Below are 25796 nucleotides of genomic sequence, written 5' to 3' on the forward strand. Positions count from 1 at the left end.
CAACTGAATTATTTTCAGTGGGATTTTGACGAACGTTGCTTGAAATCTTTATCTTCTTCATGACCAAATTATGTTTGTTCATGCTTCTTTTCAACCTTCATCAAAGAAATACTTACAGTTAATTCATTTCTCGTTGTTCGTTTTAACATCCCCAATTAGCTCTTAGCTTAGAGCTGAATACTTATTGACACAAATAAAAGTTTATCCCACTAATCTAAGACAGGCAATGAAACTCGTGCCTCGTTTGATAACAAAAAATGAAAATTTGTAACAAATTTTGTGACTATAAGTCGCCGGAAAACCATATACTTTTTGGCGCGGTGCAGAACTATATAAAGCACATAGATAGAAGTAACTCTTACTGGGTTCTTTACACAGGAAAAACTTCAGTAATAGTGTATTTGGCCAGGCTAAATACACGACAGCTAACGATGCAAATTTATCTTTTACGCATTATCTTATTTGTAAGTAGCGTTATCTTCACCATCACGAGTGTTTGCACAGGTTTTAACTGTAAACAAGACTGTCATCGCCAAAATGTAATTAAAGGGCAAAGTATCTTCAGTCAAGGTAAAAGAAAGACTTCGAAGAAATATCAACATTTCAAGAAATGAAGTGTCCTTGTATTTCCATCTAGCAATTTAGATTTTAAAGTATGTAATGAAAACATATCAAAACGTAATATAAAGCAGTTACCGACTGGGCCTCTCTGTCGAATTTGCTCAAGAGACTCATGCCAAAAACGATTTTCAAACACAAACTGAAGCAGTTTTTAATAAACCATTTTTAATCTTATTTCTAGTTTTAATCCTTAGTTGTAGTCTTAAGTTTTTAGATATTATTATATTGTTTTACATCGCTAATTTTTATTCATTTCTTCATTTATTTTTATTTTCTTTATTTTTCAGAGGACCCCCCTGAAAACTACCACAAAGGTGATTGGACGCCTCCTCCTCAAATATTATTTTATCATTATCTGTTATTTACTTTTCCGTTATCAAGTAACTGTAAAAGCAAAGTCATTTTTACTGCTTATATTATACCTTTTTCAACAATATACACAAGGTGTGTATATTACAGAATATTACAAAGATAAAACTTTTATCATTGCGCTGGAGACACGGGATGAATCACTGTATTCTTTGAGCGACGGCAGTATTCCCGCCAGTGGTGATTCTCGTTTTTTCGTTGTGTTTCAGTGGTTGCTGATCACGTGATGTCTACTCTTCAGTCCTTGCATCATAGCCTCAGCCACTAAGTCGATCATTTCGCTCCAGGCCCTGCTCACCCCTGGAGTGCATTTAGACTGAAGCATGTCTTGAAGTGTCCAGAGGAGAGATTCCTTTAGCAGCTAATGGGGATAAAACAAAGAGAGTGTCAAAAGGTATTTGTGCTCAATTTTCTTACAGATCGTTTAGAATCTAAAGCATCAGAAAAGATCTAGAAATTCTAATTGCGACCAGTTGTATTGTCATTATTACTTTGATGTCATTGACCGTAATGACAATTGGTCGCAATTAGCCTTTCCGAGGCTTTCTACATTGAGAACCCAAAACCAAGCCTTAATGAGGGGATCAAAACCTCTAGAGAAGTAGATCTTTTTCTTTGAAATGTTTGGTTTACTACATCAATTACATCATGTTACGTCATTGCTTGTGTATACGCCTTTTTAGCCTTGATATTATATAAGCTGTCCACTTGTTTTAATCTAAGACATGTAACTCTTAAATTAATAACGAACAACGTTTGGCCGTCCTCATGACGCACTGTCAAGTTAAAAATGTCAAGTGCGATGATATTTGAGAATAAGATTATAAGTATAACGAAAAATAACATCTTGAACTTGACAATGCTCTCATGAGGACAGCGAAACGTTGTAAGTTCGTTATTGATTTAGCAAGTTTTCAGTCTAAAATGTTTATCTAAATCTTCTCTAATTGTTAAATAAGAGCATATAGATGGCGCTGCTGGAATCTAAGTTATCAGTTTTTACCGTTCTAGCGATTTTCCGGCTATCAGATACAATTCCAGCCCATTTCTTCAACTTCAGTAAATTATTACAAACCCTCGCCATTTCTCAGCTGACGGTCAAAATTGTAACCAGTTTTCAACTCGGTTAAAGGAGCTCAGTCATGTTACTTTGGCCTCTTACAATTAAATTGAAAGAAACCCGAAAATAGTAGTTTACTTAGATAGAAAAACACCAAAGAGATAATAACGAACGATAAAGGTGCAAGGATAATTAAGGATGGAGAAGATTAACACGGATTACAAATGACGAACTTGAAAAATATAGGCTAAACTTTTCAAGGTACGCAAACCTTGACGTAGCTCTGAGAAACCCGACCCAGACTCTCCAATAATAATAACACTGACATACATCAAAGTGCTCCATTCTCACAGACCATGGTCGATGTCTTTCGCCAAGGTTTATCAAATAGTGAGTTAATTTTTCCGCGTCATTCAAAGATAGCACAGCATTTTCCAGTGCAGACATGACTTTCTTTACGTGAAGGTGAAGTGCCCGAGAACAAAGTATCTCCCTCAGGGTTAGGCCTTTAAAAATGGGAAACAGGTAAATTACTTCAGGGTGACTTCCAAACATCCTGCAATGAAAATACTTTTGTCAAGATTATTCAGCAAACTATCAGTATGCAGATACTCGATAACGTGGTTCTTACATTCGATTATGTATGATAAAGCATAATGAAATCATTTCAGAAAAGTGCAACGGTCCTGCAAAAGTTTGCCTTAATAAAAAAATCCCCTTATTAACTCACAATTTGATTAAATAACGGTATTATTTTCAATTGTTATGCACGCCAACCCACATAACTACAAAACAACCCATTTGGTAAGTAGGATGCAAAATACATTTCCACTCTGATTGACAAGCTTTTTGGAAGTCATATTTCTCGTATTTTAATTCACGCTGTATTCAAAAGTGGACGTTAGTATAGCTAATTTTTTTAGGAATTTCAATTTCAAAAGCCTTTTTGTTTGTTTTTTTCATCGAAAGAACTTTACAAATGCCTTTTAAGAGAAAAAGTTTCTGAGATATGTTAAAATTAATTGTATTTCTAATGTTGAAATTTAATATATTTATTTTAGGCTCCAATAGTTAATGGTTTTGCGAAAGTGTTTTTCGACAAAATAGCGTTAATTTATGCCTGGCAGGATGTTTTTAACTTGATATTAGTTATGCCTTACTGCCATTGAGATCATTTCGACTTCCGACAAAGTTAAATTGAAAATGGCCACTGCATGCAAGGTAGCATAATAAGATAAATTGTTTTAGAATGCCATTTAATATATGTATTTAACAGTGTATTTATTTAAAACGTGGGGGCCTTAGCAGGCCACAATCATAAAAAATAATAATAACGAGACATCGTGGGCTGAAATGTTTTTTTTTAAAATCAATCACACAAGTTTAAAAGAATGTTCAGAATATAGGCCGGGTTTTACACCGTAGTATATCAGTTTCTGCGATTTGAAACGAATAAAAATTTTCCATGTACGTGCACATGATAAGTGCTAGACCCGGTGAAGAAGAACTTAATTTTGGACAAGATTAGGAAAAAAAAAAAAGATCAAAAGATAAAAGGAAACCATAAATAAGATCTAAGTGACTTTATTGATATTACAATCGAAAGCTTTCATCTGAGAAGAAATGTTGAAGATTTCATTCCAGATCTATTTAAATAATGGTGCATTGTAATTTTTCCAATGCAACGCTAAAAGATACCTTGATGTTTTGAAACCCGAGCACCCTAAGTGAGGGCAAAATCCACAATTTACACCTTTAAGCGACAACATGCCATTTGGCATGGGGGTACCTCCTCCCCTGAATTTTTGCTCCTTTTAACTTTGTATTTTCGAGCTAAACACGTCTTTGTGATAAACATGTATTTTTTTTGTTTATATCTACCGTTATTTGTATGTACAAATATAAAAAAATGAGATCTTCAAAGTTTGAACTGGCGGCACTACATGACAGTAAGCATTATTAACTCTTTTTGCATGAAGTTGGCTCTCTGCATTATCAGAAAGCGTGTCCACATGTACAGTTTGCCCAGGTGGAGTGTGTGTGTCTGGTAGAAGAACACCAAATGAATAGCTAATCTTACCGTTCAAACATTTTCTTTCCTGCGACAGTCTTCAAAGGCTCAACGAGTTTCCAAGATTCTCTCAAAACATTTTTCGTTTCTTCGGAAAGCGAGTTAGCATTAGATTTTAAATTTAAGCTGAATGATTCTGGAAACGTTTTTTCATTTCTATAATAAAGCGACGACGAACTTCCCATTGCGCGCAGCGAATAAGCAATGTCCCTGCCGGAGCGTCAAGATTTGCATTTATAACTTCCTTTTTATTTAATTGTCGCCTTTAATATATGATTAAGTTATTTCAGAGGGCCAATAACTAAAATCAGTCAATCGCATGGCTCTATTGCCTGTCCAATATTTAGAAAATATTGTACCGAGCACTATCCTAGTGTTTCTTTTTTAGTTTTATCGCTAACGTTTCTAAAAGAGAATTGACTTATACACGCGAAAGATTTTCCAAGTTTCTTTCGCTTCTTTGCTATTGAAACCGTTGGACGTGAGTACACACTAAAATGTCTCTCAATAAGAATTGTCTCCTTAAAGTTTACAATGTCTTTCTAGTCAGTACATGGTTGTGAATTGTGCTAAACATTTTCAGTCCTGTAATGAAGGCTAACAACAAAACTTGCTTGGGACCTTATTGGGAAAAGGCAGGCCCTTAATCGAACTGTCCCTACTGCCATTAAGTTTGTACACTCGCCTTTGTCTAATTTCTCGCACGCTGATTGGCTCATTTTTATCATCAATAAGAGCACAAACGGGTAAAATTTCAATTTATGCAAGCTTTCAAGTTCAACTTTCAGCTGTCAAACTGTCAACTTTTTAACCAATGAGATTTTATGGACTTTTTAAGTGGCCAATCAAAAAGCTAGAAAAGCTATTGACAATGTTCGCGTCATTTGGAATAAAATTTACATATCTTTGTTTACGGCAAGTTTACGGCGTCTGTTCCCCTCATTTAGTCCCGGCATTTGACCACTTTGGGGCCTTGTTGTTGTTAAAATTAAATTGACGTCAGTTTTTTATGCGTCTGTCCTCTTATTGGTGATAAATTTCGTCATAACATTGTCAGTTTACTGCGAAAACCACTTTAACAATGGTATGACGCAATTTATCATCAATAAGAGGACAGACGCATAAAAAACTGACGTCAATTTGTTAATTAGCCAATGTTTTCATGATTTCCGAGTTAAAGTACTTTGCTATCACTGAATATATCTTCTGCCCTTAACCAATGAACTCTTTCTTTCCTGGTGCTGAAGCCTGTGCAGTGTGACAATGGATCTGTGCCTTCTCTCTTTTGGCCACTGGGATTGATGGCTTCAGCTCAGTGATGTAAGCGTTGGGAATAAGCAACTTTATAGCATCGTACCCAGATCTCCTCACATATCTGGCTACAAGATTACTTCTCTTTGACAAACTTTTACAATAGTGATTTCAAGATCCCCTTTTTATGGGTTAATCGTGCAAGAAACACACTTGGGATGTTGTGAGAACGTTTGAAAAGCAATTAAATCATTCGCTTAAAGGCTCGTGATTTACTCGCTTTTCTTGTTTTCCCAACTTTATACATTGCGCCGGTAATCGTATAGAAAATATGACTGAGCTATTCAGTTTAAGAAAAACTTCACTTTAGGGTGTGCAGTTCAATAGGCCAGTTTCGAGATATTAAAATTCAGCTTGACAGTGAGGCCTAGACGACACAAACAAAAGAAATGAATAAACATGGTCATTCAATTTCCTTGTTTGTGTCCTCTAAGCCTCACTGCCAAGCTGAATTTTAATAGTCGAAAACGGTCTATTCTTTTATCTTTGCAGGTGTTAATCTATAAATTACTCGAGAATACGCTTTGTGCGAAGGAAAAATGAAACATACCCGCTTATCAAAACAACCAAATTTTTACATTAGTGTTATCGTGACTGTCTGTTAAACAAACACTTCACAAACGTAGATACACATACATGCAATGTCTGAATTTCCGAGACGTTTCCCTCGGTAACAAAACGATATCTTGTGTTTAGCAGATGACATGAATAAACATTTATTTTATCTTAGTCGCGTGTCAATCCAGTACTGCATTAAGCAAAGAAACTGTTTAGAATGTATCAGTTGCACCTAAGACGAACTTCCGAAATGTTTCAAGATGTTGCTCTTAGAACCTGTCAGAGACAATAGAAACGTCGCGTTTTAAGGTCCCACTTGAACACACAGTTTCCTCTGTCACCTTGTTACTTAAGCGTTTTAATTTTTGCTGCATAATGTGAATTTCCTGCTCTTTATTAAAAGTGAAGAGCAGACTCGGCCACAATCAATTAATGCCATTCATCAACTCATTCTCAGCTTTTTATTTCTACTTCTTAAGTACAGCTAACGTTGCACAGAGTCAATCTCATTTTAATGAAGAGAAAAGTTTCTTGCATCATACAAATACGAGACAAGCGCAAGTGTATATCGAATCTATGGTGAAGATGTTCAGAAGATGTAATCACGTTCAGTGATCTTGCTACCATCTGAACGTAATGTTTTGATGCTAAATTCCAGACAGTTATTTTTGCCACGGCTATACTTAAACAAAAACAATCACAATGCTTCGCAACGACGAACGTGATATGAAGTAGGGATGGCTGACACACCTTGAAAAAATTTGGTCATCTTTTAAAGTTTGTAATCCGTCTTAATATTTTACAATCGTGACTGCGCTTGTTTTATGTTTACTGACTATATCTTCTTTGTGATTTATCTACCTGAGAAAGCTCATATTTCAAGATTTTAAGTTTTTGTTCATATTGAAACTAGTTTTGATTTAAAATGTCGTGACGCTACACCTTTAGTCTAGTACAATAAACAATAAAGTTTCTTTTTCATCATAGAATTGTCAATCAATGCAGTAAGATCTTACTGTATTGATTGACAATTCTATGATGAAAAAGAAACTTTATTGTTTATTGTTTGAAAAAGTCCTGCTCCATGGCAGAATGGCGGCATTGACGATATTTCGTACACTATGTGTAGTATACACGTGTAATCAGCATGTGACATGGAGGAACATTGTATATTTGGCACGCCCCCTACCCCTCCTTCGAGATGCTCAATTTCAACTGGCCATAAAATTTCAATCAAGCTTTCCACACTTCACATTTTTATTAAGTTTCTCAGTCACCCAAAGGGAAGATTCATAACTCATATCCGTGCCACAGTACAACGACCACCGATAATCTATGTTTGCCTCTCTTTCACAGCATTTTGTTCCTGTGATCCACAAAACTGTTTCATGTTCCCATTTTTCCTTAAGATTTTTTTCTTTTGTCTCCTTGTTCCGGCTAAAACCCCTGGGAGACCCTCAGAACTTTAGCAACTTTGACTTGTTAAGGCAGTGTCTAGGTGTAGCTCTCGTGCGTGTCTGGTCCTTTCCACAAAAGAGAATAAGGTGTTTGTTCACAATCAAGTTTTAATCAGAAAGCAATCAAGAACCTTTACAGATTATTCTAAGCTACATCGAGAATGATACCTTTATGTGGAAAATAAGGAGATATATTTGACATATTTTCTTCTTTAGCGATTAATTACTTTTTAAGACCTCAGTGGGACATTTAAAACCAAAGTGTGCACAACACCACGCGGTTTAAACATGTATAAAACGAGGAAGGTTGAAAGAACAGGAAACGTGGTGTTATATTACAGCAAAAGGCCACATTGTCGAATATCAGTTAATTATCTAGGTCGATCACGTTTTGCACGTGAGCGTGAATGACAGTTGTCAATTAGTTTTCCACAACTTAAGTGATCATTAGGCGCCACTGGTCAACAACCCATTCTTAAATAAACCTCCTTATTTGTTCTTGGACGAGTTGCTTGAATGCAAGTAGGAGTTTCTAGGCTCAGGGCACGATACATTGCGTGATGGCATGCTAGTCCAATTCAATCTGGAAGAATGTCGAAGTTTACATGCATGATTTGCGATTTTTCAAAACCGTACAGATACTGAAAAACACTATTCCTTGCGAGACAATAGCTACACTACTGTTAATACTAAAATTTGATGTAAAGGATTGCTCTTAGCCTTATGAAAGCTAAACCATAGCACATAAAGTCCCATAGCGATCTGTAAGCTTAAAACGTTTATACTAGTTTCACTGTATGCTCTTATCTTTCGCTTAGAAAGTTATCGGATGCTCGTCCTGTCCAGAAATTGCCAAAATTGCCTATCTGCAAAAGATTAACGTTCGGTCAAAAAAATTTCAAAAATGTATATAGCGTGGTGGTTTTAGGTTTAGACATGAATAGATACTGATTAAATTGAGACAAAGTTTGATTTCAGAATTGCCTGTTGAGAGGCTAACAATAAAATCTATTGTTTGGAGGTGCTTAAGATTTTCTATTGGTTTAACAAACTGTGTCGCAAGATGTACACATTACTTCACAAGAAAACTAGAACGTTGAAGCGAATGAAAACCTTGGTCGTTTCCATAAACGAAGCACTTGCAGAAAAAAACGAATTATGCAAGGTCAGTTTGTGTTGTAGCTTTGGTCCTAGCCAGGGGGCACTCTCTAAAATGGACTAAATTTAGCGGGGGGAGGGGAAGCTCCGCCCAGCTGTTGCAGCTTTTCCAGGCTGGAGGTATGTAAAGGGGTAGGGATTTGACGAGTTTAACGGAGCCACGTCACGGTTTGCGTATCTTGAAAAGTTAAACCTAAATTTTCAAGTTTGTCGTTTGTAAACCGAGTTAATCTTCTCCATCCTTAACCATCCTTGTTCCTTTATGGTTTGTTATTATCTCTTTGGTGTTCTTCTAGCTTTCAAACTACTATTTTCAAGTTTCCTTCAATTTGTGACTGAGCTCCTTAAACCAGATAAATGGGTAGAAAAGACTGCTATTAGGTATTCAGTCAAGTATTTTAAGACCTTAGTCAATCTAAGGTTAAAGAAAATGGATGCAATATGGCTGCTGTAACTATGTGAGGGGCTTTATTTTATATGGGAGATATACGAAACGCTTACCTTTCGGTCAAACATCGTGCATAACAGGATAAGAGTTTAGATCGGGACCTCCCGGCTTCAAACTTTATCGGACCCCCCCGGGTCATAAGATATTTCGGACAATACTTGTCTTAGAGCTAGTCCGAGACAATTGAAACGCTTGATATAAGGAAGCGCACACAATGCATATCTGCTATCATGTTACCAGCTTGCGATTGCACAATCGACATTGTTTGAGTACTAGGATAATGACACCTGTCACGCGAATTTCGTAACTCACACTTCCTGAAGACTGAAAAAATATCTGTAGCGAGGTATCTGCGTTAAATTTGTCCTGTTTCAAATGCTATAGAAACCTTTTTAACTGGTTGGCCCTGATAAAAAAGATGAATGTTCTCTCTGGAGTCTTTCTTCAAAAGACACGAAGCCCTCGAATACCTTTACGAATACAATAATGCAAAGGTGTGCCTGGACAGTTCATTAAAGGTTTAAATTATGAATAAGCGTTCAAGACTCGGCTGTATTTGGCAACGGAAAACTCTTCACTTCCCGCATTAAGTTAAAAAATGAGCTAATGTGAATTCACTCATACAGAAAATTAATCCTTTGTGCGAGGTTAAGGACAAGACACAAATCTCATAAACACAATAAAATTAATTGCTCTAAACAAATTTTGATCATGGCCCAGTAACCACAGATTGACAAGTGTAGTAACACGTTACCAAAGACTCCAGTAAATTTAAGAATTTCTTTCTGTCAGCCTAATGAAATTGAATAGCAGGATTTTCTGTTCTCATGCAAGTTATAAACTATTAATACACACTATCGACTATTTAGATACTAATTCAAAACTTTGCTTATTTCTGTAAAAACAGTGATTCAACTATATGCAGATCAACTGCTGCTTTCATCTTTTTCAAGTAATTTCTCTCATTTAACACAAACTTACACAAGAAACTTCCTAACGGTTTACGTCCGCAACCGTCGAACCGTCGCAGGTACTAACTCAGATTCGGACGAGATTCGATCGTGTTTGGCAACCCATTAAATTACTTTGAATATGATGAGACGAGATACTAGTTTAATGGTTTCTTTGTGAAGATCTAATTTAACTGAGAGTTCTGCAATTTGAAAATTTCATAATGTCCATGTATATATAGATATGGAAATTAATTAATAAATCGTTATTACATGATCTTTTTTGCAACAGATTCTAGTTTTCGTCGGTTGAATTTTGATTGATTAACGATGAAAGTTTCCTTTTCCTAGATCCATATAACTTACACCTGCGTACAGTTAATCCGAAAGGTCGTTACTTTTAAGTTGATAGTGTCATTGAGATAAAATACATAGCGGAAGCGCAATATACAAAATGGTATTATTCGGCCCTTCACGCAGTTCGCTTTCCTCTCCATTGCAAGACGCCTGCCTGGGGGGGCTAAAATGTCATCTGCAAACTCCCGCCCACCACTCGATGGAAGTGAGGCTTGTTAGCCGAGCTAATTCAGCGAACTAACTCGGTGTATAAGTAGTGCTCAACGGACAAGCCAGGGGCAGCCCACTACAATGGATCCCAAAACATTTCAAAGTTTCAAGCGCAACACGCTGATTAATTTTTGCCAACTGAGCTGCAGAATTGACCCCACGTTGGAAGAAACTCTTTGTGATATTGACGAGTTTATTCAGTCTGAATTAGGGTTTGCATCTCCTATTGCGACAGAGCCACTTCCAGCCGCTGAGTTGCATGAGTTACACTCCCCTCTGCAAACTCGGGAATCGTCGAATGGACCACTGCTAAGTAATTCGTTAGGTGAGCACAGGTTTCTTAAGTGTATCACGCGGGGTATTGGACACTTAACACAGAACACAGCCCATAGATAACTGAGATTGTTAACGCGACATTGCCTTTTGTCATCTGTAAAACAGTTGCCATCTTCTAACTCGCTTGGGAGTAAACTCTCTTAAGCCGGTGAAGGGAAACCCTGGTCATCCTACTGCCATTTGGGGTTTTGACTATGTTATTTTTGCTAATATTTGTTTCATATGCATGGCCCAACAAGCTTGTAGATTCAAACACAAACATGTGTAAATGCAGTTTTATTAGCTTCACCATGCATTACCGCAGCCCTGCCCTTGAACTTAGAGAGTTTGCTTTCACACAAATGCGTATTTTCATTAGTTTTCTTTTTGAACTTAAGCGTAAAACGAGATAAACGAGGTGTAGTATTTTCAATCCAGTGAATTGAGAACACAACTGAATGCAATTTGAGATTCGTTGTCTCAACAAGGCCATTATGATTCATAAAAGCCTTGAAAAAGCGTCAGCTTCAGAAAGTGTAGTTCCCTTTGCAATGGAAAACGTTTCTATCCTAGAGGCTTTTCGTTCATATGTATGAAGTAACTCGTTTGTCTTGAGAGCTCTGGTAAAATGTGGTCATGATTTTCAGGAAACGTGGCAGCCGCTAGCTACATGTACAATCCCGACGCGTCAGTCAGGATTCCCGAGGTTGAAGTAGAAGTTCAGATCATGGGACTCAAAGACGTTTACGACAAAAAGACCAGGAAGACTAATGAAGGACTAGAATATCGTTTGGAAAACTCAGAAGTGACTGTTGTAATACAAGCATCTGATGAGATCACCAATGTTCAGGCGTTTACTCAGAGGTGTGCTGAAGCCGCCATTAGAACCCACGACACAATTGGTAGGCAATGCGTTCTAATATTCTCATGTGATTTTGCATTGGGTACAGTGTAATCGCCATTTTACCGACTTCTAGTTAAATGGCTTGAACTTCAGCGCTTTGCAGGCTATGATGAATTAAAAACGACTTCTTAATCCTACAGGCCCAGTTGAACTCGAAGTCAAAACTCTACAAAGTGACGCAAGATGTCGAGTTGTCATTGTCGATCTTGGGTCGGTGTACAAGACACAAGAGGGTGATCCAGTCTACTGGCTAGAAAAAGCAGAAGTCATGCAAAGGAACAAATGGGAAATGGTTATCGCAATGGAATTCAGTTCAGGTTTAAAAGGAAGTGTTAAGTCAGAAGCTTTCAGAGTGACTACTAAAGCAAGTTACAAGATGAAAAGAAATGGACTTAATCAAGGAGGTTTGTGTACTAGTTTTTACTTCAGGGACCTGTGAAAGCCCGCATCTAAGATATACGGAATAAGCCGCAATGTAGTCAGATGCACGCTAAGCCTGGGGAAAAAAAGTTGTGCTAAATTAACTGAAAATTAAAAAGAAATAGAGTGAAATTTAAAGCAATTGGTTGTACCAATTCATTCTGTTCTAATTTAAGTGTATTTTGGACTACGAGGGAACGATACTGACTGGTAAAGCATAGCAAATTGATAATTCAAGGCTCCATCGCTCCATACTGTTTACAAGGAGGCAGAAAAATACTATGCTTACAAATTTCTATATGAAAATTCCCTCTCGTTCTCACACAGATTTCGCAAAACTACTCTGGTTTTTTTAAATTTTTTTTTCGAATAGTAAATCACTTTGTGTTTCTGTGTTAGGATAGAATGGTTCTGTTAAGAATCATACAGTTTGGATATTCAGTGGAATCTCAGATTTCTCAAACCCTCGATTGTTCTAACCTTCCGATAACTCAAACCAAATGTCGTTTCTCTCCCCTCAGTCAAACACAGTAATCCTACCCCCGATTTATTGCGGTGCCCGATTTTTCAAAGCAATTGTCGTTTCTCCTGGGGGTTGGAGAAATCCGGATTCTACTCACGGCATATCTTTTGTTGACGTGTCAGTATGTTTCAGTAATATCGGACATAACTGATTGTTTTCCTTTTCAGATGTGCCTCATTCCGGTCAAGTGCAGCGCGTATACCGTAAAATCACTTGGTATAACAACCACGAAGGAGCGAACCTTTCTTTTCATATGAACCAAGAAATTAAACAAGGTTCGTTGATAAACGTGGCTAGATTTTGGGACTTTGCTAAAAATCAAACGTTATCTACGTTATCGAGGTTCGATAAAAACGCAATGGAAGTTTAGGAGAACGAGAAATTCTATGGGAACAAGAGCAGAAGGTTTAGTTCTCACAGCTTTTTCCGTGTGAGTCATTCCAAACGTTAATGTCTTTACAACTCGATACTGAGAAACACGGGAGAAAGTTTTTTCAGGGAACACTGACGAAACATTTGTTGAGTTCAACACGTTGATGGCTGGTTTTCGCTAGCACATAACCTTGATAGTGAACGCCTTTTGTTAGTAAAATTTCTTAACTAAGAGGCTACTTAATGATACCTTTCTCAGCTGTGTATGTTGCTTATGCATATGTGCTGTTGGAAACCAGAAGTAACATCTAGCTGGGAGAGATTTCAAATCTCCGAGATGGTCGCTTTCTTAAAGCCCTGGCCAATCTCGCAAGTAGTCCCAAGTTTTCAAATTGCGTCCGTTTGGCCAGGCTCTGCGTGCCCTTGCGTTGACTTGCGATGACTTGTGCTAACTTCGGTGGAGATAAAATTTGCACGCAAGTCGGCGCAATTTTTTCACTGTTTGCCCATCGAACCCAAGTCAGCGCAAGTTTAATGGCGTTGATAGCAAACTATTAGCCAATGAAATACAGAATATGTCTGCCTTGGATTGTTTTCTTGTTGCGACTTAGCTGTACTTGCGAAGAAACTTGCGAATCCTTTTGGCCACCCAATGCAATTCTCTATGCAAGTTCAACTTGCGGCTATTTCCGACTATTTGCGAGTCCGTTTGGCCAGGGCTTAAATCGTCGACTGCTTTATGTCAGGACAGGGGCCATTTTAAGATTTATGACTTGATTATTGCAGTAAGACTCACTTTACTGAAGTAGATGTGTTTATCCTTAGAATTTCTAGATCACGACCCCTGTGTTTTGCGCAGAGAACTTAGCGGATTTAGCTTAGAGGAGGGAGATGATTGGGACCGAGAGAACTCTGGCTCTGATTTCAATTCTTCACTGGGACTCTCGGCTGAGAGAAAGATCTTGTTTCAACATGATACAGTTTTAGACAGACATATGGTAAGTGTTTATGGCAGTTACTATACAGGTTTCTTCAATAATCTGTACCTTGTTATGCTTATTGTACTCTGCGTTATCTAAACAGTGACCAGTCCTCCGCAACAGCTACTTTTGTTTACATTTTGAATTGAAATTAAAAAGTTTTGAATGTTTTAGCCCTTTTTGTATAGTATTAATGGAAATAGTGGCTTTCAAAGTTTCTGGGTGGCAAAAGCACTAATGGGCCCATAATCATTTGGGGTAAAATTTTGAGTTGTCACACCGGCGTAACAAATAAAGCATGAAAATACTTTAAATGTTTGGAATGGTTAATAATCCTTTTCAATAATCAGAGTTGGTATTTTTGTAGCGACTGTCAATCTGAAATTGAAGGACTTATGCTAACAAAGCAAATATTTAAAGTAAACATTGGCCTATTGATTACACCCTGGATGATTTTGACACATATATCATACTAATGTTTGTTCGTAAAGAGGTAAACAATTACCGCATGAGGTTTTCAGGGGACATGTTTATCATGGGGCCGCTTTTGATACCAGCCTATGGCTAATGGGGCTACCCTGCCTAAATAAAGATGACTTGACTTGACTTGATCATTAATTTTTATGTTGACGTAAAGGGTTATGTAAAAATAGCCCCCAAGAGATGGCTCCGGAAAATTTACTTTTTTAAGCAATGAAGCTGCATGACCGCTGGCCAACGGGAATGTTCTTGCGCAGATTTGATCTGAAATAGCAACTGATATCGATCTCGACCATTTTCACCTGAAACGGGAAATGTTATACTTGTCTTAGGTATGTTGTTTAGACGTAATAATTATTTTTCTCGTTTAATGTCGGAGAATTTGAACCCCTTTCCAAATGTATACGTAAATTGAAGCTATTCCAAGCATTAAAGACGTGTACTAATTTTAGAGGTATAAAATAGGGTATGACTTTTGGGACAGGTCTGAAGTAAGATCTCGAAATCGCATATTTTGGTCTAGAATAGTTAAGGATTACAAGAAACGAGCGCTAGCCACACACCCCTGCGAAAAAATTCAAGAGAGCATCATCCCAGGGGTGATACGCATCCAACAACCAGTGGAGATCCGTTGGCATAGGAATCGTATACGGTTCTTTTTCTTCCTCAGTCTTTATTTGCTAAGAGAACAACTAAAAATTGGATTCAATTCTGCAGGTTACAGCGTATTACGGTCACAATCCAAAGATTCACTATGTTGTCGAGCAGCCTGGCTTTCCTGGTTTGTTGAAGTTGGTCGGGAAGCGATCTTTACGAGTCAGCGCTCGTCGCAAGGCCAATGGTCACAAGAGCGCTGAGGAAGACTTCTGGTGGGCCTGTGGGCATTGCTTTTTTGAACGTCGCAAGAAATCAACCATTAAGGCTCATGTCATTCAAATGGTTTGTCAAAAGTCAATAGAAAATAAACAATCAAGAAGAAAAATAACAGGCCGTCAGCTAAGTCAGAATGACCTGGAGGGATACAAGTTTGAGGGGTATTCCTGGAAGCGCTCTTTTTCTGTGTGACAAGCTGACTAAAGGTCAGATGTTATCCCATGTTTTGATGTCCACATGGGCATTTTGGAGAACAATGATTTAAGTTGTATGACATTGTGATGTAACAATGACCTTATTATGACGTAACAATGATCATATGTGATGATGACGTCACAATGACCATATGTAATGATGACGTCATAATAATCATATGTAATGGTGACCTAACAAGATCATATGTAATGATGACGTAACAATGATCATATGTAATGATGACGTAACAATGATCAAGTGTTATGATGACGTAACAATGATCATGTGTTATGATGACGTAACGACAGTTATATTGATTTGTTGTTCAATAATGTGGTGCATTGTAATTCAAGAAACTGTCATTGTAAAGTGATTATCGAGTTACACTTTTTCGCTGGCCATGAAAACTCGTTGACATCAATAGCAAACCCTGTTGGTGAAAGTTATCTACCTGTAAATACTTTCATATTACATATCAAAATTACTTCGGTGCACATAATACTGTTGTTCAAGTAATGTGCAGTGGTTTATGATGAATTTTGAAATGTTATATATGACGTAGTTAAGAACATCTCTTCAAGTTTTGTACGCTTTCATCAGCTGGAGCTGTTTTTTTAGCAAGTGGCTGGTCCACTTAGGTATTCAGAAATGTTAATGTATATTTTTAAAAAAAATCAGTGTACAAAAATGAGCGAGATGATTTCCCTTCATGTTTTTGAAAGATCCAGTCGCAAAATGCGAATAGATTAAACACCGCTTGTTAGACAAAATAACGTCCGCTTGTGATAGGTTTATTGTGTTTAAAATGAAGCTTCTTTATTTTTGTAATAATTTTGCAGAGTATTGTTTTTAGTATGTTTTGCAGTTTTAGTTTGTGTACCTATAAACTGGATAGCTACATTGATATAACTTATCGCGCAAACAGGCTACTTGAAATAATTTGGTTTATTGATTGTTAGGTAAACAAATCAAATTAACTTCTCGAAGGATTGAAGAAGAGAGGCCCACAAAAATGGCGTTTTTTGTTGTGGGCAAAAACTTCCTTGCTCTCCAGATATGAGTTTTGTGTAATCTTGGTTAATGTCTGGCTTCTGCTGGTCCAAGGAAGCTTGGTCATAGCAAATAAAGTCCACGGTTGGCACGATGTATGTATGCTTTCGGTGTCGCTGTACATTTGATTTTGAAAAACACTAAGAGCTTTAATTTTTTCCTTTCCACAATGTAGAAGTGCTCTATATATCACAAACGCAATTGTGAATGTTGCATTGTGCATTATTTTATAGCGTGAAATTATCTTTTGTTCGTAGTCTGCAAGTTTTCGAGCCCTTTATCTAATTTTTATGAATTGACTGGTCACGTGATGTACGCTCTCCTCAGTCCCCTCATCATAGTTGCGCCTATAAAACGAAACAGCTCTCTCCAGGCCTCCGTAACCTCCTCAGTACACGCGGATGAAAGCATGTCTTGCAAAGTCCAAAGCATGGCATCCTCCAGCATCTGTTGGCTATAAGCCAAACTCCTGCCCTGGGTCCTCCTGGATTTAAAACCCAAGATGGCGGCATGTCCAGCCGCCATCTTGGATATAAGCACCAAGAGGGCCCATGGGAAGAGTTGGGATAATGCGATAATTAACAATTAATGAACATTGCGAAGTAGTCTGGCTTTTAATTGCTATTGCACCCTGAAGAAGATCTTATTGTCTCAATTCTTTTGTTAGGAATGTTTGTACATATATTTGTAGAGGAGACCTCATTCCCAAGAATTGAAACCGTTTTTACCTCGCTTTCTCATTTCCCATTTTGTATCTTTATTGTTAATCTCCGGCATAAACTGCTTGCAGAAAAAAGAATCCGAATCGACATAATACGAGGACACAACGAGGCAATACAAGAAAGATTCTGGGTAGATTCCCATTAGCTGCTAGGTTTCTTGAAACGAGCATGATCTTCATCAGCTTCTGTCACGCATTGGGACTCATAGGGCCTTTTAAGGCTTTAAAAGAGTAAAGAGGGAAGGCGGATAGCATAATTACAGTATGATAGCTGCAGTGAATTGTAAGCATGATGTGTCGTTTAATTGGAAAATTAACTGCGATGATCATTTTTCACTTTCATCTACAACCGCAGTTCTTATATGAATTATTTCATATAAACTTCACAATATTTCACCCCTCACGGGAAGATATGAACCCTACAAATTGACCTCGCTCCCACTGTGTGGCTTCATAGCTCAGTTGGTAGAGCATCGCACCGGTATCGCGGAGGTCACGGGTTCGAATCCCGTTGAAGCCCTGATTTTTTCAGGCTTCTTCTTTCCAATTGCTTAAATTGGAAATTAACTGCGATGATCATTCTTCACTTTCATGATGTGGAGATTGTTAGTTGACAACAAAGTGACAACACGGGGCGTAATACTGACATTTAGGGGCACAAAAGTTAACTTCTAATAAGGAACCAAAATGTTAGCAGGGCAAATGGGCAGACTTTGTTGTGACAACTGTCTAAAATAACTATTTTACGATAAGTGCAGAAATTTTCGCGCGCTCATTGGCTAATTTTCATTGTCAATAAGCGGACAGACACGTGAATTTAAAATTCATGCGATGCATCAACGAGCGAGAGCAGACAATCTGAAAATTTGTTATTCTAAAAATCAAATTGACGTCAGGTTTTCATGCGTCTGTCCTGTTATTGACAATGAATTTCGTCATAGCATTGTCAAAGTAGTCTGCGGATCGGATCAACAGCTACTTTGACAATGTTATTACGAAATTCATGATCAATAACAGAACAGACGCATGAAGAACTGACGTCAATTTGTTAAGTGTACCCTTGCCCTATTTTCATAACAGTAGTATACATACATCAAAATGTTCCATCTTCAAAGTCCATGGTAGGTGTCTCTCTCCAAGGTTCATCAAATATTCTGTGAAAACCTCCGCGTCGTTTAACGCTAACACAGCGTTTTCCAGTGCACCCATAACTCTTTTGGCGTGAAGGTACAAAGATCGAGAGTTGATTATCTCCTGCAGTAACAGGCTCCTAAATGCAGGGAACACTTCTAGCATTTTTGGATAGGATTCAAATAGTCTGAAAGCATGATCAAATATGTAAGAGGTGTTAGAATGCATAATACGAGGTATTGCAACTTCTGCTATTCAAGAAACCAAAATACATTTTGATCAGCGTCTGAGTGAAAATTTGACTATCTGCATTTACTATATAACTGAGAAAATTACTTCACTGTGATTGGCTAAGAGCAGGTCAATTTATCGTTAATTTTTAATTTGTACTGCGTTTAACGCGCGCGCTTTCGTGATTCCTGTCATGTAATTAATGAGTAGCCCTATGAAGGTTCGAGCAATTAAGGATTTATAGTACTCGTGATATTTGGAAATTCTTTCAAATGACACTTGCCTAAAGCCTCGTACAATTTTGAGAGAATTTTCAAATATTACTCGTAGTGTAAATCCTTACTTACACTCGCATTTATGCGATTACCTATATTAGAGTAGTATTTGCGTGTCTGTATTTTACAGACCAGGTGTCTGTAAAAAGACGTTCTGTAATATATATATTAATTGTCCCGTAAAAGCTTTTCTCAAACTCATTTCATTAAACAACTCACGTTTAAGCAAAATAAATCATGACTGCGACAGTGTCTGGATGTCTGATCATAATTAGCATAGAATTTTACGATTTTATTTCTCTGTTTTTCTCCTTACTCTTAGTTTCGATCGAGAAGATGTATCAAACAAGAAAGATTGTGTTTGACCACATTTCCAAACCCCTCGAAGTTCGTCAAAAATACTCCGTTGCGCGTCGTATTTTCACCCCTCTTCTCAGTGTTTGGAAATGTGGTCAAACACGGTCTTTCGTGTCTGATATGTTACATATTGAAACATAACAGCGCTTTTTTGACAAGATGAGTGTTTCTTCCCAGTAAATTAATTCGTTCTGTTGTGGAATATCTATTCGCCGTTTTAAAAGTTGCACTGAATTTGAGCATAAAACAGGTGGTTTTTTTTTGTAATAAATAATAAATTATTGCTTCCGGCACTAGTATTCTTGAAATAAACACAGTCGATGGCGATTATGAAAGTTTGCCAAATTTTGCCCCAGCGAGTATTATCTCTGGTGGCTGTGATTGGCTTCTTTTACAAGAGGGATATCAAAACTGATCCATTTCCTTACCCATTACTTCCAATAAATTTCATTTTACCAATCGCAAGCCTTGTTTCTTTGTGGCAATTTGTTCAAAGTTCATGTTTTAGCAGCACAGTACATTTCAGAATTGTGATTTCATGTTAAATGCAAACCCGTCTCCCGGGCAACGTGGTAACTTAAACCTTGTCAAAAGTAAGAAAATTGACTATTTCGTTTTCAAAAGGGAACAAACAACAATTGGTTTTGCCACCCTCAGATCTACATAGATTAAAACCATACAGCCACCGGCCGGGCGCGTCAAATCTTGATAAGGATCGCATTTAAGGGTTTTTCTCGCTCTGTATGGACTTAAAGCCGGGTGTTACGGTGACAAATACTCCCTTACACCCAGATAAAAATGCTTTACAAAATCTCCATGATATCGCTTTTATGGGTTTTTCTCGCTCTGCATGGATTCAAGGCCGGGTGTTACGGTGATAAATAGTGCCTTACACCCAGATGAAAAGTGTTTTACAAAATCTCCATGATATCGCTCTTATGGGTTTTACTCGCGCGTTTTCGCTCTGTTACGTATGGATTCAAGGCCGGGTGTTACGGTGATAAATAATCCCTTAAACCCAGATGAAAATGCTTTACAAAATCTCCATGATATCGCTATTATGGCATGGAAAAGTCTATTCAGTGTTTTTAGAAATACTTTGATCAACAAATTATGTTAGCGCGATACATGTACGAATTCGATTCATTACATCGAGGATGGCGTTGTTCAATGACAGAAGATGTTTTATTGAAAAAAAAAACAGAAAAGGTAGAGGCAATGTAAAAGACAAAATAAACACTGTGCATAAAAATATTAAAGACAAAATTAAACTATAGATCAGTTGTTTGTCTAAAACTTAATATGTATCCTTGTTGTTTCCCCGGATACCTTGATTTTTTAACCTGAACATAATATAACAGTATAAAAATTATATTCGTAGATACACAAGCTGGTTAAGATAGTTTTGATCGAAGAAAAGGCCACGAATCCACCCATGACAGAAAAAGAAACCCGATAGTGATGGACGTTTATTAAAAGCTTAATATTCAAATATTAAACTTAAATAAACAAGTTTGACACGATGCGTTTTAACTCTGAAGTATACACATGCATTGTGAGTGGTTTTCTTTACACAAGTTGTCGCTTTCTTGCAATCTATTTTCTTCACCTAAGTTAGCTTAGTACTTCAGCTGGTTAGGGGATTTCGTACTCTCTCATTACGAGCCGCTTGTAAGGGTGTCATTGTAACTACCAGTGCAATAATCTAACACATAAACCACCTCAACGTGCACGTAATACATTAACTACCTTACAAGAGTCTCAGTTAAGGCTCAAAAATTATATTTCATGCATGAAAAATTTAATAGTTTAGAACAACTCTTCGCATCACCCAAAAATCAGTACTTGAAACTCTGGCGTGTTCCAACCACCGACTTGAAAAATTAGACCGTACTGCTTAGCTATAGCATAATACACAACACCACACCGCGAAAGTACTGCTCGAGAGATTTCACGGAATGACCAAACACTGGGTTCCCATTCTTGGACTTAAGAAGCACCTTATATATTTCTCAACAGAATAAGCAGTACCGCATGAAAGTACTCAGTAGCTTTCATTTGAATGGCCACATTTTTCGGTCCCCGCTGACGAAAATGCACCTACCGTACAAATATTTTCTTGCCTGCATCGGTCTTGACTGGTTCAATTAGTTTCCACGATTCTCTAAGAATATTTTTTCTTTTGTCTGAAAGCGGAATATCCCTGATTCTCAAATTTGAAGTTGGCGGAGCTGAAAATACTACTTCGATTCTGTGGTTAAGCGAGGAGGAACAACCCATTATAAAAAGAACGACTGTAAAAGCGTCAGTGAATTTGTATCGAGAACTAGGAATAAATTGACCTTAAAAGTATTAATTTGCATCACTGACTACCCTGTCACTCGTCCCATTAACTAGTCAAAAATAATATTTAAAAAAAATAGTCGGTGCCGGGAAGCATCTTTGTGGTTCCGTCAAGCGTCGAAATGTCCGTTCTGTTTACTTTTCTGTGACAGGATTGCTTAGCTTTATAAACGAGTGACCTCTAAATACCATTTTCGTACACAGTCAAATATTTCCCTTGAAATATATCTGTCTGATCTGCGTCCCTTCATTACAATAAATAAGGAAATTTTAGAAATTTAATAATTAATGGTGATTAGCAAACTGCTAAATGTTGAATGTGATATTTTCGGTTTAAAAATAAATTTTGCACCTACTAGTTAAGTCAATTTACATGCAGTCAGAAAGTACAGCTGTTATTTGATATTATGACAGTGTGAAAGAAATTAATTCTACAATTCTAACAATTCCACAATTCTACAATTGTACAATTGTACAATTCTACAACTCTACAATTCTACGATTCTAACAATTCTACAATTCTAAGCGAACATGAGTAAATTAAAGCTGTTTTCTTGCTTAAAATGTTCAAGGTAGATTACAGCCAGATTGTGGAATTTCACAAACATTTATTAATTAAGATCGTAGACCCCGTATCATCACGTCACAGACGAACAGGAAGAGTTTGCTCCAGGCGTCCGCAGTATCACTGTTCCAGGTGGAGTGTAAAAGATCGTTCAAAGTCCACATGAACGCTTTGTGCATCGCCTGGAAAGAAGAAAACACTGAAATAAATTTATGTACATGTATTTAGTTATGATAATGATGATTTGTCCCTTAGCTCCGGACTACTTGACTACTTCCGTTCTCCATCGGCTTCTGTCCTGGGCAAGCCTTCCTTGTGTGTTCCAAGTGTGGCCCGACCTCGTATTTAGTTACAAGGGACTCCGATATTTCTAACATTGCAGGGGCGGATCCAGGATTTTTCTTAGGAAGGGGTGCACCACTAAGGAATGGCGTAGCTGACTGATGAGTTAAGCAAATTTTAAAAGCGAATACGAAAAAGAAGGCTTCATCTCAGGGGAGGGAGGGGTGGTTTGTGCACTCCCTGAACCCTCCCCCTAGATCCGCCCATTGCCATTTTTCAGTCATTTTGGCCACGTACAAAATACAATTTAAATTGAAGGAAACCTGAAAATAACAGTTTACTAAGGTAGAAAAACACCAAAAAAGATAATAATAAACCATAGAGGAACAAGGATGTTTAAGGATTGAGAAGATAAACACAGATTAAAAACGACGAAATTAAAAAAATTTGGCTAAGCTTTTCAAGTGACGTAGCTCCTTTAACCGTACCCATTCCGGGATTTTCTTCATCTGTTACAACTGGGGAGGGATGGAGTCTGCCCCTCCCCATCTCCTTCGTAAAAATAATTTACATAAGTGCAAAACTCTGTCCAAACCGGCAGCTGTAGACACAGAAATGAATTTCTTAGACTATTATTCGGCCAAATGTTCTTGTATTTGGGCAGAAATTATGAAGAGATCTGAAGGCTCCTGTTACTCTCCGTGAGCTTTCACTGTATAACTCTGAACGAGCTGAATATAGTCTCAGATTTTCACTACAATACTTGATTAGTAACGGTGAAAGCTAGAAAACCTCACCTCTAGATAATCAGGTTTTAGCGCTCGCACTTTGTGCCTCCGTCCCAGTTCCTCCAAGTAAGCAGTAAAGCTCTCGGCGTCATCCAGTGCTGATACAGCATTTTCCACTGCGCGCATTACTCTCTCAGCATGACCAAATACGGTACTTGACGCATCAAGCTGTCCACTGGTAATGCTCTTCAATTCTGGAAACAGTTTTGGGAGATCTGGTTTCATGTGAAATAGCCTACGAGAACGAAGATGAATATCCAAAACGAGAGACAGTGTCTTACGACATTTCAAAACACTAAGAAAGAGAAATGTAAGTAAAACTCTGTCAGGAGTCTTCGCTATCTCTCTTGAATTTAAACTGAGGAGAAATCAGACAAATGAAATCTTAATAATTATGCTTTTTTAGACCAGATATTTTTAAAGCACCATCACGGTTATGATTTTCGTTGTTTAAAGATATGTCTTTGGTAAAAATCTTAACTGATATTTCAGTGGCAACCATATTTTGACAGGCATGTTTTGAATGTTTGAATGTCAATTTTAATGAAAAATTATCTTTAGTGGGTCGAATTACCTGCTACATTTTTGGTTATGTTTAGTTTTCTTTATCGGTTTGGACTAATTTTGAGCCATTTCCGGTTGATTTCTAACGTTTTATAAAAGTTGTAAAATCCAATATGGCGGACCCTAAAAGGCGGATCTAAGATGGCAACTCTTCGGAAATGATTGCGTCATTCTACGTCATATGACGTCATGAAAGCATGCATATATGCATGCACACATACAGCATAATAAAATGTCCTCTGGCCGCTAGCTGACTTGAAAAGTAAAATGTTCAACTTTTGTGAATTTCTGACGATACGCCCGCGTATTTCGCCTGAGAAATTGGGATGAGGGGTACTCTGGCACGCGGCCTGTCAGACACTTATTAAAGACGGTGATAAGCAGTACGTCAATCTAGTTGAGTTGCTACTGGCAACCAGTTAAGCTCTATAAAAAGTGGCGAAATATGATCGTACTTAGGTGTGCTTTTCACAACACATACGAGCGGCGAAGTTCTGAATGGCTTGTTATAGTTCCATATGATGGATCTCAAAGGTAAACGTTTTGGATGTGCTTTAAATCCGCCAATTTTCATTTTCATAATGTTAATGCTCTCATCCTCGGAGACCCAGGGGCAGTTAATTGGGGCGGGAGAAAATAACTTGAACCCGGCAAAAATTGAAGTGTAGAAAGTTTACAAGTAAGGCGGGAAAAGGGATGTAATGCTCTGAGCATTAAATCTTCCTTTTCTATCCCAGAAGACCAAACAAGCCCTGTTCTTCAGTAGGTCTTCACAGACGCCGGTGTATTGGGGAGAGAAATGTTAATTGGAAAGTTTATCGACTTGGTTGACCCGGTTTGATCGGTCGGACTGGTCGAGTTGTGTTCAAGCAGAAAAAGATGTGTAAAATGTCTCCTCTGATTAAACCGATACTTGCACGAGTTAGTACATTTACACTGAAGTTTGTATGATTTGTACTTACAAGCGTCCTAAACATTAAAAATGTATATTTAGATCTCAGTACAAAGTTTAACCTACGTAACTGTTGGTCTTAGTCGGACCGATGGAAAAATAAAACCATCAGATCATTGCCGAAGCGGGGGAAATAGTGGTTCTCGTGTTTGCGGTTTCTTCGCTATTTTGCTGTTTGAGGGGGACAACTGCCAGTCTCGTAGGCGATACACTGCTCAGGCCGACACTCTTTTTTGCATATTTCGCTCTTATGTCTAATAAATCGAACTTCCAGAGTTCAAAAACTGATTGCGTGCAAATTTAGTCATGTCTAGGCTAGTTAGCTGCTGTTTCAATGCTAAGTACAAGAGACCCTTAAATAAACCCTGCTAATCTATAGCTGCGTTTTAAGACACTTTAAAGTGTCTTACCTGAGAAAGATTGTCTTTCCAACAAGCGTGCTATTCATCTTGATCAGACCCCACGAGTTTCTTACAAGGCATTTTTCCTTGGTAGAAAGAGGTATAGAAACTGAATTGTTATTAATTTCTATGTGCCTTTTGACGGACGCAGAACAGCCCATACTCTGACCTTCACTTATTTCGTCGATTCGAAAAAGCTGAAAGAAGAGCTTAACTGAACACCGATCCGGTCAAAGAACGTTTTAAAGTCTTAGATACGAATCATTCTTATCAGTTGCCATGTGATACGTACGTTCCTTTGAGTTTTTTCAAGATTTTAAAACGTACTGAGGGTCCTAGAACTGCGTCAGTTGTTTCCACTAGCGTAACATATACAAACTGAAGTCTCCAGGCTCAAATTACAGTCAATTTTGATCGAAATTAAATATTAAGGGTCTTTCGCTTGAGAAACGTGCTTTTTATCCATGCTTCGCTTTAGCGTATTTCGGTAACAACTGAAGAACT

General features: G+C 37.7%; 4 protein-coding genes across 8 annotated transcripts; 1 reads left to right on the forward strand and 3 right to left on the reverse strand.

Annotated features, from left to right (window-relative positions):
• Nucleotides 1-746: 746 nt before the first annotated feature.
• LOC110039828 (neuroglobin-like) lies at nt 747-4319 on the reverse strand. The gene is made up of 3 exons (XM_020744979.2): nt 4131-4319; nt 2381-2606; nt 747-1351 (listed from the first exon to the last, which is right to left on the reverse strand). The coding sequence occupies exons 1-3, from the start codon at nt 4304-4306 to the stop codon at nt 1196-1198; spliced, it is 558 nt and encodes a 185-aa protein (XP_020600638.1). The 5' UTR covers nt 4307-4319; the 3' UTR covers nt 747-1195.
• On the forward strand, nt 1270-16782 carry LOC110039825 (uncharacterized). 4 transcript variants are annotated; one of them, XM_089296836.1, is made up of 7 exons: nt 1324-1384; nt 10806-10895; nt 11533-11787; nt 11930-12193; nt 12900-13007; nt 13930-14102; nt 15282-16782. In XM_089296836.1, exons 3-7 carry the CDS (start codon nt 11556-11558, stop codon nt 15627-15629), a joined length of 1125 nt encoding a protein of 374 aa, XP_089152962.1. In that variant the 5' UTR covers nt 1324-1384; nt 10806-10895; nt 11533-11555; the 3' UTR covers nt 15630-16782. The 4 variants fall into 4 exon arrangements, with proteins under 4 accessions (XP_020600632.1, XP_089152962.1, XP_089152961.1 ...); XM_020744973.2 differs by lacking the exon at nt 10806-10895 and having other exon boundaries at nt 1270-1384; XM_089296835.1 differs by lacking the exons at nt 1324-1384; nt 10806-10895 and adding an exon at nt 7945-8612.
• On the reverse strand, nt 16560-22053 carry LOC110039829 (neuroglobin-like). 2 transcript variants are annotated; one of them, XM_020744980.2, is made up of 3 exons: nt 21502-22050; nt 18496-18721; nt 16560-17129 (listed from the first exon to the last, which is right to left on the reverse strand). In XM_020744980.2, exons 1-3 carry the CDS (start codon nt 21675-21677, stop codon nt 16986-16988), a joined length of 546 nt encoding a protein of 181 aa, XP_020600639.1. In that variant the 5' UTR covers nt 21678-22050; the 3' UTR covers nt 16560-16985. The 2 variants fall into 2 exon arrangements, with proteins under 2 accessions (XP_020600639.1, XP_089152971.1); XM_089296845.1 differs by having other exon boundaries at nt 17043-17136; nt 21502-22053.
• Nucleotides 22054-22328: 275 nt separating this feature from the next.
• LOC110039830 (neuroglobin-like) lies at nt 22329-25497 on the reverse strand. Its single transcript, XM_020744981.2, has 3 exons — nt 25302-25497; nt 23385-23610; nt 22329-22487 (listed from the first exon to the last, which is right to left on the reverse strand). Exons 1-3 carry the CDS (start codon nt 25451-25453, stop codon nt 22356-22358), a joined length of 510 nt encoding a protein of 169 aa, XP_020600640.1. The 5' UTR covers nt 25454-25497; the 3' UTR covers nt 22329-22355.
• Nucleotides 25498-25796: the final 299 nt, after the last annotated feature.

Source organism: Orbicella faveolata, unplaced genomic scaffold (genome assembly GCF_042242905.1).
Source record: "Orbicella faveolata isolate gen_17 unplaced genomic scaffold, um_ofav_v1 contig_27, whole genome shotgun sequence".
NCBI lineage: Eukaryota > Metazoa > Cnidaria > Anthozoa > Scleractinia > Merulinidae > Orbicella > Orbicella faveolata.